This window comes from Limulus polyphemus, unplaced genomic scaffold, assembly GCF_000517525.1.
Source record: "Limulus polyphemus unplaced genomic scaffold, Limulus_polyphemus-2.1.2 Scaffold839, whole genome shotgun sequence".
NCBI classification, from domain to species: Eukaryota; Metazoa; Arthropoda; class Merostomata; order Xiphosura; family Limulidae; genus Limulus; species Limulus polyphemus.
The window spans coordinates 49,407-63,949 of record NW_013666449.1 but is presented as its reverse complement, the minus strand read 5'-3'; the positions used below and the strand labels follow the sequence as shown (position 1 = coordinate 63,949).

General features: G+C 34.7%; 1 protein-coding gene across 1 annotated transcript in view; it reads right to left on the bottom strand.

Annotated features, from left to right (window-relative positions):
• The window catches only part of LOC106460805 ((E3-independent) E2 ubiquitin-conjugating enzyme UBE2O-like), a 93,538-nt gene that overhangs the window by 31,303 nt on the left and 47,692 nt on the right, over positions 1 to 14,543 (bottom strand). The window contains exon 13 of the mRNA XM_013920545.2: positions 1,201 to 1,313. Within this exon, the coding sequence (XP_013775999.1) occupies positions 1,201 to 1,313 (113 nt within the window). The remainder of the gene's footprint in view (positions 1 to 1,200; positions 1,314 to 14,543) is intronic.

Sequence of the window (14,543 nt, the reverse complement as noted above, 5' to 3'; positions counted from 1 at the left end):
TTGTCATCAAATTTGAATACAACAATGTCTTTTTTCCAGCACAAAGATAAAACCAGATAGCAATAACTTTTATCATTCAGGTATACAAAAATTTCCAGCTTATATCTTATGTCCACTTATTTCCTTCAACTTATAACAGTTTGTAAAATTTTTCTGTGAAGTGTGAAATTATGGGCTTATACTTTATTTCTAAACCAGGGTATCTTCATTGGTTATTTCTTTTAAAACTTGTGGGCCAATGGTAACTTTTTGTAATGTTTATATACTTAAACAATAAAACATGGAACTTTAATTATAGTTCTGAAGATTCCTTTGAACACTAAGTAAGATCTAAATGTTATATTTCATCTTTCCATTAAACTTTAAATTCTATTTTGCAACATTTGAAATCTTTAAGGATTATTTTCAAAGGAAAATTATTGTTATTTCAAAGTTTTATGGCTGATTATAAGTAAGTTTTCTTTAAAAAAAGCTCTAAAGTACCCAATAAAAAGTGGTTTAAAATTATCATGACACGTGCTTTTCCTTACATTTCTCCACAGCATATACAGTCTGCTTGAGTCATAACAACTGGTAGCAGTATTTCAACTGCTGTAAAAACCAATACTAATTTGTTTTATGTTTTTTTTATCTTTTCTAGTCATTTCAAACAAAATGTTTTTGGAGTTAAGTTTTTATTTAATCATATGCAATATTTTAAACTAATAGTTCCAATTTAAATCTGACTGACTACCCACAACATTAATTTTTATTACTGTAATTAGACTATCAAAGTTTCTATATTATTTATGGTCATTCAGTTTACTGCAGGATGCTAATATAAATAAGATAGAAACAGTTACAGCAACATTAAATGGGTTTTACTACTGAGCTCCTTGGTACAAAGAAGAGTATAAGACTATTATTTATAAATCTGAAGACTAATTCACTTATGTTATTTTACAAAATATTAAGTCATTCTTAATACAAGTTTATACTGTGTACTTGCAAGGTTGATCCTAAAGGTAGATGAAACTAAACTAATTAAGTAAAAACCAATTTCTGAAGACATGATGAAAGTTGTACAAACCACTACTTAGTTCAAATATACTTTACTTACAATGCATATGGGTCAGAGGAAGGTTTCTTAATCTAAACTGTAGTTTAGTTATTAAATCAAGATTTTTTCCAAAAATAACTGAACAAACAATGTTAACCAACCTATCATCTCCTTCCATTATAGAATTTTCTGACTCTGTTTCCCAGCTTTCTTCTGACCCAACAGATTCATCATCATCATCATCATCATCATCATCCCACAGATCATCAGAGTCCTAAATCACATCAATAAAAATTATTCCAAAAATGAATTCATTATTGCAATTTTAACTTAAACATACATAGTAACACTGTATCAAGAAATATAAAGTCACCAAGTAAAATGAAAACTTATAGCAAATTTTACATACACTAGCTTTATTGGAAGTATTAAAAGTACACACCATTTGCTAAAATAAAATAACAAAACATACTAAGTTTAAATCTTTTTATTTTTTACATAATGAACATTTGATCAATTTTGAATGCCCAAGAAACAACCAATAAATGCTGTTTTTCTGTATAAAACAAAACTGTAGAGTACTACAAGTAACTTGACAAGAGCTCCTTTGTGAGCTTGTGTATTTTATACTGTGAGCAATACAGAGGTTTATAAATGCAGATTTTTTAACTGACGTAACTTTCATGAACGTGCTTAACAAAATAAGATAAGCTTTGATAATATACAACACATACACACTTCTGTAAGATGTCTATAAAGGACATACTTTCAATAACATCATTACATTTTTTACTTAGACAAACTTTAAATGCAGTTTTTGCTTAGAAACCCATGCAGTATCTATGAGTGATCTTAAAATCCTTGCTTCTTTGAATCAATCATATTTTAAACCTTTACTATCTAACTGAGAGTACACTGTGTAAATAGCCAAATGAAGTTCATACACACACACACACACATATATATACACACCTTTTACTAACTAATTGAGGTCATATTGGGTGTATACATAGTAAAACAAAAATCCACATGCACACAACTTTTACTACATAGTTGAGAGAACACATTGTTTGTCTAGTCCTCCAAACTTAATTTAAAATAAAGGTTGCAATTTAAGGATACTTTTTGAGAAAATAAAGGCTGTTTTTCATTGACAAACATACAGATGCACCTTTCTCAAATTTTACATATTTAAGTAAAGGCATACTTGGTTCATGTTGAAAGTATCAATGTATTCTACTTAAACTGCTTTCTCTATTCACCATCAACATATCACATTCTATCATATATTCTACTTACAATGCTTAACTTGCTTCTTTCTCTTCACCATCAAACACAACATTCTATCTACTTGCTTCACTCTCTCTATTATCAACATGCCAAGTATCCAGTGCTTCAAATCTTCAAATATTTATTTTATTTTAAGAAATATGCTTTACTGATACAATAATACATTCTGACCATTTTAAAGGTTCAAAGCTAAGCTTAAAGATTTTAATGATTCACTGGGAGGTCAAAGAATGAAATGAGGACACTACACACACACAACTTTTCCCATATAATTGAAAGCACATACACATAACTTATACTACCTAACTGAAAACACTGAGATTACACACAACTTTTCCATCTATCTGAATGAATAGTGTGAGATTACCACACACACACAAACAACTTTTATTATCTAATTGACAATACAGTGTGTCTGAACAGTCAAATAAGGTCACTACACAAACACATGTAACTTTTACTATATAACTGAGGAAACAAAATGTGAGATAGCTACACATACACATATTTCACTATTTAATTGACAGTGTGGAGTAACTACACACAACTGTTACTATCTAATTGAGGACACACAGTGGTGCCAAGAACAAGGTCAGTGGACCATCTACATGTGATAGTGATACTTCAATATGTTCAGTTATGTAAAATCTAACAGTACACGACTGTGTAAAAATAATACACAAACTGCAGTTTTACTAGGTAAATAATTTTTATTACAGGACAGTAGATATTTTCATTACAGGATTAAACACATTTTTACTAAAGAATCAAACCTGTTCATCTGATAAAATTGCATTCAGTAGCACAAATATTATATAGTTCTGTAATAAAAGCTAGAATATGTGTGTGTTGTTCTACAAGATTAACCTGGAGTACACAAGAATAAGGTAATTATTTGCTTAAAAATATATTCAGAAAACTTATTATTGTTGGAATATGACATTATTTCAAAGATAAATTATGAATATTAAAACCTCTGAAAAAATTCCCAAAGCTTAGCCTGAGAAACACTGAACTGCTACGTTAAAGTATTATTTTGATACAAACCTCCAATTTTGAAAATTATGCTTTTCTAGGTTTCTTTTTTTTTAATTATTTTAAGAGTTGCCTATAAGATATGTTGGTACTAACAACTAAGAACATTTTAATGTTATAGTTCCCCTGAACTTTATGCATTTCTTAATAACCCAATTCTTAAATCATAGCATATTTGCTGTTTGACAAATACTTTATCAAAACATACACAAACAAATTCATTATAAAATGTTTAATTCATCACTTTCTTTTCCAAAAGTACAGTATTTTTTGACTGAACATAAAAGACACAATAAAAACTATAGGATGGTTGTTTCTAATCAAATATGTATTTATATGAGTAACATGAACAACTTCCTTTTGTATGTAATTACCATTACTCAGAAAAATTAAAAAGGAAAAGCTGAAATGTTTTTATTGATATATTTGTCTATCTGCATAAAAAATGTGTGGTATGTAATTTCTATATGCAAATAACAAGAAAAAAAAAGAAGTCTTTCATACATACAGCTTTATATATTTAAATTATTAAATGCTTTTAATTGTCAAAGGTAACTAAAGAACTAATTTCGAACAATATGTTACAACATTTGATCTGTAAAATGTTGGTATGGATAAAGATTCACACAATATCATACATACACTTGTTTTCCTTGGAAATACAAAATATTTGTAATACAAATACAAAGGAAAATACTATCTCTTAAAGTTTGATACAAACTTGAAAAGTTGCATAAAAGACAGTGTGGTGATTTTTTTTTTAAATTAGCCAATTCAAAAACTTCTTTTTAACATTTTAATTATTACTTGTAAATTCAGAATACAATTCTAGTATATATAACAAACTTTAAATGAAAAAACTGAAATTGGCAAAACAGACATTCAAAAGAAAACAATGCATATAAGTTAATTCACAAACATAATGTCTTTTTGATATAATCAACTTATCACATAAGTCATTTAAAACAATGAGCATTTTTTTTCAGCAATATACTCAATCAGATTGTCAACTACTGAGCAATATTTAATCACAATTCAAGAAAAGGGTAATATAACATGTAATATAATAGCTCTTCTCACATGTGCAGCCTCACACCTCTGCTGGTGATAATAGTTTTGTTTTTTACTGATAATACTCTGACAGATATTCCTAACATATTTTCCATGTTTTTTTATGCACATTTCTTCTCTTGAGCAGTTTCAAATATTTTGTTTGCTTCAGAATTTTTTGAGATGATTGTCTACATAAATATCTGACTGCATCCTTTTCTTCTCTGGACGATGGCACATGTATATTTCTTTCCTATGAAATTATGACCTTGATTATAATTTAATATTCACATTATTAATGGCAGAATGAATGCAACTGAATATAAAACAAATCTATCACAAAATTAACTCTCTGAACTTTGGTATCTATTTAAATAGCAATATCTAATACGTATTCCCTTTGAAAACAAATTAATTCCTTCTCAAACTAATACAAGTAATAGAGAGAATGTTTAGTTTAAACTGTGTACTTAATACTTGTTTTGTTGGATTCTGTGCAAAACTACATGAGGACTATCTGCACTAGCCATCCCTAATTTTAAAGAGATAAACTAGATTGAAAGCAGTTGGTGAACATCACAATGTTGTTGTTGGTGGCAACTTCTGGGCTACTGATTATTAGACCAAAACAGTGGGATTTGACCATCACTCTTATAACACATCTACTATCTCAAAGTGAGGAGCACATTATATATACATACACTTTTTTTTTCATGATAACATAATATGAGCCCCAGCAGCTCAGCTCCACAGACTGGCACACTAACAACTGGCCCATACTCAGTGTTAAAGTTGAAAATATAGATAATGTGATGTCATCTAACTGCATTCTACTCATTATAAATGTGTTTTATGATATACTAATTAGAATGGTAAATTAAATTAGCAACATTATTTACTGGGTTAATTTTTTTTAATATAGCTTGCTTGAATCAGAAGTTATTGATATAATGATTATTTACAACTACAATCTCAGAATAACGTTTTTAGATTTGCTGGTACACCATCAGAAGGTTGTTGATCATTTAAAGACTGCTTGATATACAGAACTGGCCCACATTACACTATTTCTTTATGAATAAAAATTAATATGTTCCTACACTGAAAATGTATTTCCAATAGGTACTTACCTCTTCTCACGTAATATCTTTTGTCTTTCAATGCTGCCACTACCCTTGAAACTCTCACCTACCCCACGTTCAATGTGGTTCTACTGCATTTTTGCATGCAGCAACCCTCTACCAATAGGAACATGACACTCTCCTCACATAGGTTACTTCCTCTACACTATTTAGTTTAACCTTTACTTCAAGATTAGGCACAAAAGAAGCACCAGAAGTGGAGAGGAAGGGCAGGAAGTGGACGAAGAGGTAAGTACCTTCCAGAAATATATTTTCAGTGTGGGAAAATATTAACTTCCAATATGGTATCTTACCTCCTCTCACATAATAGTTATAATCCCACATTGAAAAAGTGGAGGGACCAGTGCAAAAGTGACATATATGAGCACCCTTCAGAAAGCACCTGACCTCTTTAGAGAGAGGAACACACCCATGGAAGACCACACATCTGTACCAGGTATACTCTTTGTCCAAGGATGTAGTAAGAATGTTGCCTAAATGGGTGAAAATTAGTTGGAGCACATCCATTAATGTGTATATATGTTGGTTGGTTCAGCTCAACACCCAACACAAACACCTAGGAATTGAAATCCAGGTGATGGCACGATGGAAGGTTCCCAATGAAATATAGTAATGGTGGGGAAAAACTAAACTGATGTGCCCCATACTGTAGAATGGCTAGGGTGTGTAAGACCATACTTGGTGGGTCAACTCCAGTCCAACACAAGGCAGCATCAGGTACTTATCTTCCAGTCCGCAGCAGGAGAGTCCCTACTATCTTCACCTCAAGCCTATGAGACAGAAGGGAGAATGTTCTATCCCGTCTGTCTAGATAGAGCACATGCACAAATCCACAATCAACACCAACCACTAGTGAACCCAGCATCCGAGTGATGGTAAGCAAAGATGTGCCCCAACAGACTTCTGGTTTCTGATCCAGCTCCATGCACTACCAGAACTTACAAGTCTCAACCCATAGGTGGTACACCAGCCAACCATAGTGCCTGTCAGCCAGTCCAGCTCCTTGCAATACCAAACTCTCAAGCCTCAACTTGATGGAGGTGGTATGCCAGGAGTACCCAACCAACAAATGCATGAGGACTTACGTTGGCTGGTCCAGCCCTAACCCGAAACCTACCATTCGGGAACTGACATCCAGGCGATGGTAGGATGAGGTGCCCCCAATTGAAGAGGTGAACTGTGTTTTGGTGGATCTACTCTAGTTTATGACTCAGTGGGAGGACCTACACTGGTAGAACACCAACATCCAACTCTCAACTGAATGGGAATGAGCACATACAGGAGGAAGCTTCCAGGGTCCACCACCCCAGTAACTAAGAACTGGTAAGTGTTAAGGAATCTAGGGAGGCCAAAGAAGTCCTATTTTGGAAAGCAGACCACCCTTGATTTATTCAACTGAAGGAACAGCAGAGATGGGCAGCTATCCCCTTCTGCTTTACTCGTGATAGTCCATGTATCAGTACAGACTGAAAGCGTGCATTATAAGCCTGGAGAAAAGAATATATATATAGTTATATAGCCTCCAGGCTTTGACCCATTTAAGGTGGTGCACCAGGGGCACTCCAGACAGTACTCCAAATCCCCAACAGTGAAAGAACCTTGCATGCAGTGAAAGTAGGTGAGGTAAGGGCCTTGGTGACCAAAAGCTCCATCAACCGTAGATGAAGAGAAGGTTGGGCCCAACTGAGATAGGAGTTGAAAAATTCTCCCATATTGGTTAGGTACAATGAAGGACTTCTCCACTTTGATGATCCAACCAACATGAGTTGCTTCTCTCAAAACAAAGAGCATGTGTTCATGTGCTACTTGATCTAATGGAACCTGCAGGAGACAGTCATCCATATAATGATGGAATACAAACCATGAATATGGAGTAGTCAAGCAAAAGCCCTAACCACTTGACAAAATATGTAAGGTGCAGTGACCATCCCAAACAAACTGAAGATACCATCTGAACTGTGGGGCAATGGAGATGTGGATGTAAGCATCTGAGATGTATACCTTGGTCATCTGCATACCCGGAGTGAATACCCACTGTAGAGTGAGAAAAGTCTCTACAGGAAAATGGGAAAGGTCTATGAAATGGTTGAGGCAAGACAAATGTATCAGTCCCTGGTGTTTTTGGGAACTACAAACAACTAAAAGTAAAAGTAAAAACCTGGAGAGGTTTGACTGACTGGTTCTATAGCATCCTTGAGTAGAAATATCTGGACCACCTCGGAGAAATGCTGGCAAGTTGTGGGAACCTGAGGGGGGAGGAAAGAACACTGGAACTGGTGACAATGGAGAGGGGAAAGGAAGTGGATAAACAGTTCTTTGGTCAGCACCTGAAGAACTTAAGGATTGGAAGTGAACTCTTACCATAGGTGAAAAAATCAGGACAGGCAATGCACCCACCCTGCCAGAACTGGTAGTCACTAGTACCATTGGTAGTGTGTGTTTCTGTGGTGATAAATATGATGATTGACTGTCAAACCTCTGGTAAAAGTTGATAAAGAGTGTGACAGAGAACAGGAGTGGGAGCCAGGGAAGGTGAAGGCTGGGACAACCTGAAAACCAAAGAAGAAATGTTGTCATGCAGACTCCACACACAATGCAAAAGACTCAGTGAACCTCTAAAATAAGATCTGCATAAAAAAGTTGCTCAATGAAGGTTGCACAGATATGTACTTGTTAGGTGTATCTGAAACAAAAATGCATCTCTACTTAGGAGATCCCAGGGGCAGAGACAACATGTTTGTAGGGCAAGGAGAGAAGAGGATAAATGAGCCAATATAGAAGATACGAGGATGTGGGTCTCCATTGAAAACACCTCAAGGGATTTGTGGAGAGTCTAAGCTAGGAGATGCATGGTAGACAGATAAGTGTTCAATACACTTCTACCAAATTAATGTGTAATAAAAACGTGAAAGTCACATTTAACATTTTCTTTCAGAAGCTTGTGCCTCAAGAAAACTTCTATTTACAGGTTCTATGAAGGATAGAGTTAAAGTATAATTACCTGTACAAATTCTACATCATTTAGTCCTACTTCTTACTATGCATCAATTTCCTACAATTAACTTTCAAAATCCAGAAATTATAATTTTCCTCTACTGAAAATGTATTTCCGATAGGTATTTACCCCTGCTCATTCAGTGCTGCCCTCTATATGTAAAAATTTTCGCACATGCCACAAGCCTTCTGCCTTCCTTCCAGTGAAAATGACTCATTCCAATGTATCTATTATGCAAATTATCATGCAACAACCCTCCACCAATGAAAGTGCATGTGATTCCCTCTATTCAATTCTACCAGACTATCACTTTGAGTTTTGGCAGAAAAATGGTAGCAACGGTTTTCAGAGGGGAAGAAGTGTAGGAGGAAGTACGTACTTATCAGAAATACATTTTCATTGGAGGAAAATTATAACTTCATTACCTTTTCTCACATAAATAGCTAGAATCTCACACTGAATAGGTGGAGGGACCGGTGCAAGGGAAGAAGAGAAGCATCCTTTGAAAGCATCTAAAGAACACACCTTGAGACGAGAGAGCCATATTCAAAGATCTAATGTGGGAGACTGCACCACTTCTGAACCAGGTATACTCTTCACCCATCAGAGAAAGGTGTGGTGTACGTGGATGGAAAAACAGAGGAGCACATCCAAGTGGTGTGGGAAAAAACAATGGAAGTGCCCTTAGGTGTAGAGTGGCTAGGGCATGACGAACTGCACTCTGCAAGTCAATTACATCCAAAACCCATGCTGCTGTAAATTGACATCCACCAGGGGTAGGATGAGGATCATACTGTCTTTACCTCAAGTTCAAGGGACTGAAGGAGATCTCAAACCCCTTGACTCTGGAACAAGGCACATGTTAAGAATAAAAATGATATAACAATCTGAGAACCCAACATCCAGTATCAAAAAGATGTCAACATAGAGAAATCAACTCCCTCAATAGTGAAACTGACTGGAATCAACCCAAGCACAACAGAACGTCAATATGAAACCTTATTTTGAAAAGAAGACCATACCAATTTATTCAATACAAGGCATGGAAGGGATGGGCAGCTATCCCCTTCTGCTTTACCCATGTAGTCCATGGGTGGTAAGGTCCCGTACAGGCAAATTTATGAAGCAATTCCATCGTGAGGATAACCTTCAACACCCCATCTTAACAGTGTGCACTGCATGGCCATAGAACATAATAAGTAAGTCGACATGGCTGAACAGTGTGGATTTTAAAGGTTAGAGAATACTTGGTCAGGCACCACTTGCCACAGAGCAAAATCCAAACAATGAGTAATTACCACGAAAAGGAAAATAAGACCCTTGAAAAAATTAAAGAAGAATTAAAAACAACTTACCAAGTCAAAGTTGCATGGAAGTCTGAAGAATGGCTACAGGTGGAAGACAATAGCCCTAAGAGGAAGAAACTGCAATCCTAGCCAAATAATGAGAGACAAATGTATTAGTACTCCAATGGATGACAAAAATGAGATGCCAGAGAAAAGTTAAGGTGTCAAATTTGATGAAAAAATACCTGGAACAAAGTACGGGAGGATGACAAAAGGGTGGAATTACCTAATTGAATCAAAAGCCAAATCCAACTGGTAAGGGTGGAAGAAGAGAGGTTATGAACAGAGGATGGTTGCCAAAAGATAAAGAGGCAGGAACAAGCACCATGAATGGAAGCCATGTAGGCAATATGGCATTGAAGAGCATGTACAGGACATTGTAGTCTGTTCGAATCAGACTGAGGATAAAGGTGGGAAATGGAAGGAAAGGAAATTAGCATAAAGGAGGAGTTACCCTCCCTAGCTGCCAAGGTTTTGGGAAGGAAAGAATGATCCAGATAAAGGAGAAGATATGTAGGATGATAAAGAATACATGAAACTTCGATAGCAAATACATCAGACCACTGATGGCCACAGGTTAAGAGGAGAAGGAAATAAGTCTTAAGGGAGAGGTGAAACAAGGAACACATGGAAAGTGATTCGAACAGAGGCAAAGTGAGGCAATTGAGGACCATATTAACATTCCAGTCTGGAAAGGCAACCCACTACGGAGGATGATGAATCCGAAAAGAATGTATCAACAGGGAGAGCATAGGAGAGGTAAACATCTTACAGTATCGGAAAAAACGAAAAGTGTGGGACAAATACGCCCAACAACCAGAAATTGAGGAGACAGAGGATCCCGATTGAAAAGCCAAGCAGTTGGCGTCATGCTCAAATACATCAAAGAAAATGCAGAGATAAAGAATCCCTGGAAAAAGGAACAGTTGAGAGATGAGAATAACTAGGACAGAAAACAGGAATAAGAGTTTGTCAAGGTTCCAACTGTGACAAACAAGCTATCAAAGAAGAAAAGGTAGAGTGTTGATGCAAGGATTCCACACGAGATTCCAAAGTGTCAGGAACATGGTTGAATACATACTATCAAGGAAAAGGGGCTATACGTAATTTCCTGAGATAAGTGGGTGGCAAACAAACCTGATACAAGGCTGCATCAATGCCCAGAGGATCCCAACAACAGAGAAACCACGTATGTAAGGCAAGAGCCAAAGGCAACAAATGAGTCAATGTGGAGGTAATAAGGGTTAGGCTATCTCTCAAAGAACCCTCAGGATTTCAGTGCATAGCCTTGGAAAGGAGATGTTTGATATATAAATACCACGTAAGTGAAGTAAGGGTAAGATGAAGGTGTGAAAACTGGGCAGGGGTTAAATGCATCGGAAAATTGGGGAGTGCCCCCCAAACTGGCAAAATAGACCCCAACTGCTGAGAGTCTAGAAATGCCGGCACCCTCAACCAACTGGGAAGTTATATGCTCAGCATGAGCTCTAATATCTGGAGAAGGTATAAAACATCACATACCTGAGAAATCATGTCTAAAAATGCCGGGTTAGGCTGATTCTGCAGGTGTGGCATTGGAAGACACAGCAAAATCCAATGGTAGAAAAAGGCTATCAGAATCTTCATCAGACTGAACAGGTTCAGCTTATTCGTGAGGAAGTGGGGCATGTTCAGGAGAAGGTGGTTGACCCATATAACCATCAATTACTTGGCAAATAATCACAGATAAATCCAACGATGGGTCACCCCCACCTGCCACCAGTGAAAGTGCTTGTAGGAGGTGTGATACCCAAAGTGGTAACATTAACATCAGAATTCATGGTAAATAATGAATCAAACAAATTTCTTGATAGATGAATACAAAAGGAAGGAAAAAAAATAAAGATTGGAAAGTGAACTGAAAATAAAGACGTCAGCTGTTTAACCAAAAATGTTTAATAAAGAAGACCACTTCAGAAGTATAACTATTTAAGTTATAAAGAAGAAGCACACTAAAGTAAAATGTTAAACATCTAAAAAACTGTCAAACAAGACGTGATAGTGATAGAATTGAATAGAGGGAGTCACATGCATAACGAGAGTGGGTGGTACTCCCATTGGTGGAGGGTTGGCATGTAGTAATTTGCATGAAACACACGTTGGAATGAGTCATTTCCAATGGAGGGGAGGCAGAAGGCTTGTGTGAAAAACATTTTTGCATATAGAGGACAGCACTGAATGAGAATAGCTATTTATGTGAGTGGAGGTAATGTACCAGATTGAAAAACAATTGTACTCTCAGCTCTTAAGTTTTCAGTTAGTATACCCACCCCATACATTCTGGGTAGTTATATAGTTCTCATGGGATAACCTGCTTTAAGGCATAATACACAATATCATCAATTGTACAGTGTTCACTAAATTTGATTATCCAGAATGAGGTTTTAAAATTAAGATTTTATGGTATGTTAAACTTCAAGTTATTATGATTTCCATAATAAAAATAATCTTTAGTTTTACATTTTTGAAATCAGTAATTTTATTTGTCTATTTTTCTTCTACCCACACAAAATGAAAAATACATAATTAACCAATTATATCTTTTTTTCATTTGTTCAAATGGTAGCATGCTTTAGTTATATCTAAAAATGATTATGTTTTCAGACTTTATTTTTCAAATTGAAGTAATAAAAATGTTGGAAGTAAAAACAGTAATCTTGAAAGCATAACATATGCAAAGTGGTTATAAAGTTGTACTGTACCTCTACTAAGAGCAGAATTATAACAATGGCACTGTTATAAGAATATAAATGCTGTTTTTTCCTCATAGTGAAGAGAACACTCATTATTTACCACAGATAACAAAGTTTAGTTCCAAATTTACCTTGTAAGAAAAGCAAAATTATTAAAAATTCTGATAATTACACTGAAATAGAATACAAATTACAGCAATAAAACTTGATGTAATGCAATGACTTCACAAGATAACAGAAAATTGTCACAATAGTTGAAGATAAATCACACCATGAGTCAATACAACACATTACTTATGAGGTATTTAATGTAGCCAAGCCATATCAATAAGTCAAAAATACAATTTTTCTTTCTAGTTTTGTATAATTTATGCTTGAAAATCTGTTAGAAACTTTTTCTCAAACTGCAAATAAGTTTGAGTTAACTTCCATAGCAACATTAAATTATTTAAACTTACATTTCTGTCAACTAGAAACATATCACACACAATGGAATAGAGATGTATATAAAAAACAATTTAACACTTTAGAAAGCCTAGCAATTATTCTTTAGTTTGAAGGTTTGAACCTTAAGCCATTTCAAAGTTACAAGTATGCATGCTCTATTGTCACTGACTTTGCCTTCAATTAGATGCTTTTGTGATAATCAAAATCCCATGAAATTTGTTCACCAGTTGTATATATTGATTTTCTGTTTACAATAAATTTAATTAAATGCAGTAATTTTAAAATTGTGAATAAAATGTTCAGTCTTACATTCAGTTGTAATTAGTTTACTTACTTCATTTATGAATGGTAAATTCTTTAATATAATTCTTTCTAAACATTGTAATGAGCATTCCCAATGTCTGTTCATATATGTTTTTTCCCATAGTCCTTGCGGACCGTCGAGCCGATGGCAGATCTTGCTCTGCTATCGTTTCTAAAGCTGTTTCTTACGTCAAGGATGCAACCCACTTGACAGCCTTCCCTCTTTGAAAGGACGAGCATGTTTGTTGGGACTGGGATATATGTAGGCTATATGAAATAGAGTTCAAGAGTGTTATCTCTACAGTATATTATTTCCTCAAAGTTCTTTTAGATAAACCATCATAACTTCTGTTTAAAAAGTACATAAAATGTTTGGTGTAAAACTTTTATGCATAGATTTTATTTTTCAGTGAGCATGACTTTCTATCTCCTTGTTACTTTTTCAACAAAAATTTAAACCAGGAATCAGAATCTGCTTTATATATACACATGATGATAGAAACCGTTCACATCCTCAAAGTTACGTCAAAAACTCAGTAATTATTTGCATAGCATTTTAATACCACTGAATAGTTTTAAGTATTTGGCATAGCTGTCTATATAAAAACAGAAACATTCATGTATGAGCAATCATCAATACTGGTTTAATATCAAATTTCAAAGTTTGTGACAATATTCTTTCCACACCATTAATACAAAAGTTATAATTCATAAGTGGATACCACAGGCCCTTGGTATATTAACTTCCATCACATAATCCAGTATTTATATAGCATGTATGATATATACATTCTTAGATAACTTCAAAAATTATGTTTAACTAATACAAATTTTAAATGTTATGTTTACTGATAGTAAATAACCTTCCAAGGTGGGCCTGTGATATTTACATTATAGATCAATCAACATAAGGCTTACCTTCTGTTTCAAGTTACAGCCATTGCATGACATACAATAGTTCTTTTGCACCAAAAGTTGAATCATCTTCATCTTTTGAATCTTATAACCTTATTTCTACTCGATATATGACTATATCTTAACAAATATTTATGAAAATGTAATTACATATCCATGTCATTGGGGAATAAACAGTAGTAGCTACATGATTTTGTTAATCCCAATTTGACTTAAGGATGATACTTTGAAGCTTTTCTGTGTGTGTGT